This window comes from Buceros rhinoceros, unplaced genomic scaffold, assembly GCF_000710305.1.
Source record: "Buceros rhinoceros silvestris isolate BGI_N320 unplaced genomic scaffold, ASM71030v1 scaffold10723, whole genome shotgun sequence".
Classification (NCBI taxonomy): Eukaryota; Metazoa; Chordata; class Aves; order Bucerotiformes; family Bucerotidae; genus Buceros; species Buceros rhinoceros.
In genome coordinates, this window is record NW_010403046.1 from 14,272 (window position 1) to 15,283 (window position 1,012).

Genomic DNA, 1,012 nt, shown 5'->3' on the forward strand with positions numbered 1-1,012 from the left:
CAGCAGCTTCCCAAGGCCATTATCATCGGGGTGCGGAAAGGAGGCACCCGAGCACTACTGGAGATGCTGAACCTTCACCCCGCAGTGGTCAAAGCTTCTCAAGAGATTCACTTCTTTGACAACGATGAGAACTATGCCAAGGGGATTGAGTGGTACCGGAAAAAAATGCCCTTTTCCTACCCCCATCAAATAACAATTGAGAAAAGCCCGGCGTATTTTATCACGGAGGAAGTACCTGAAAGGATTTACAAAATGAACTCATCTATCAAATTATTGATCATTGTCAGGGAACCTACCACAAGAGCTATTTCTGATTACACTCAGGTGCTGGAAGGCAAGGAAAGAAAGAACAAAACGTACTACAAATTTGAGAAGCTGGCTATTGATCCTAATACCTGCGAAGTGAACACTAAGTATAAGGCAGTGAGAACCAGCATCTACACAAAACATCTGGAGAGATGGTTAAAATACTTCCCAATCGAGCAGTTTCATATCGTGGATGGAGACCGGCTCATCACAGAACCACTGCCAGAACTCCAGCTGGTCGAGAAGTTCCTAAATCTTCCTCCTAGGATAAGTCAGTACAATTTATACTTCAATGCCACCAGAGGGTTTTACTGCTTGCGATTTAACATTGTCTTTAACAAGTGCCTGGCGGGTAGCAAGGGACGCATCCATCCGGAGGTGGATACTTCTGTCATTACCAAATTGCGCAAGTTCTTTCATCCTTTTAATCAAAAATTTTACCAGATCACGGGGAGGACATTTAACTGGCCCTAAACTAAACTTCGTACAATACTTTCTGTTGCATCTGAGACATGCAATAAATGTCTCTGCTAAAATATGCACTTTTCATAGACACGGCTATCAAAGTAATTTTTCATGCATCCGTGTACATATGCAGTGTGTGACCAAATATACAGTGTGATCAGTTTTTTCTACAGAATAGTAACTAACATAAATTAACTGTCAGCATAGTTGCATCTTTTAAGATATAATAATAAAGGGAAAG

At 41.5% G+C, this 1,012-nt stretch overlaps 1 protein-coding gene across 1 annotated transcript in view; it reads left to right on the forward strand.

Annotated features, from left to right (window-relative positions):
- The window catches only part of HS3ST5 (heparan sulfate (glucosamine) 3-O-sulfotransferase 5), a 5,858-nt gene extending 4,852 nt beyond the window's left edge, over positions 1 to 1,006 (forward strand). The window contains exon 3 of the mRNA XM_010132850.1: positions 1 to 1,006. This exon is cut by the window's left edge and continues 4 nt beyond it. Coding sequence (XP_010131152.1) covers positions 1 to 780 — 780 coding nt within the window. The 3' untranslated portion in view covers positions 781 to 1,006.
- Positions 1,007 to 1,012: the final 6 nt, after the last annotated feature.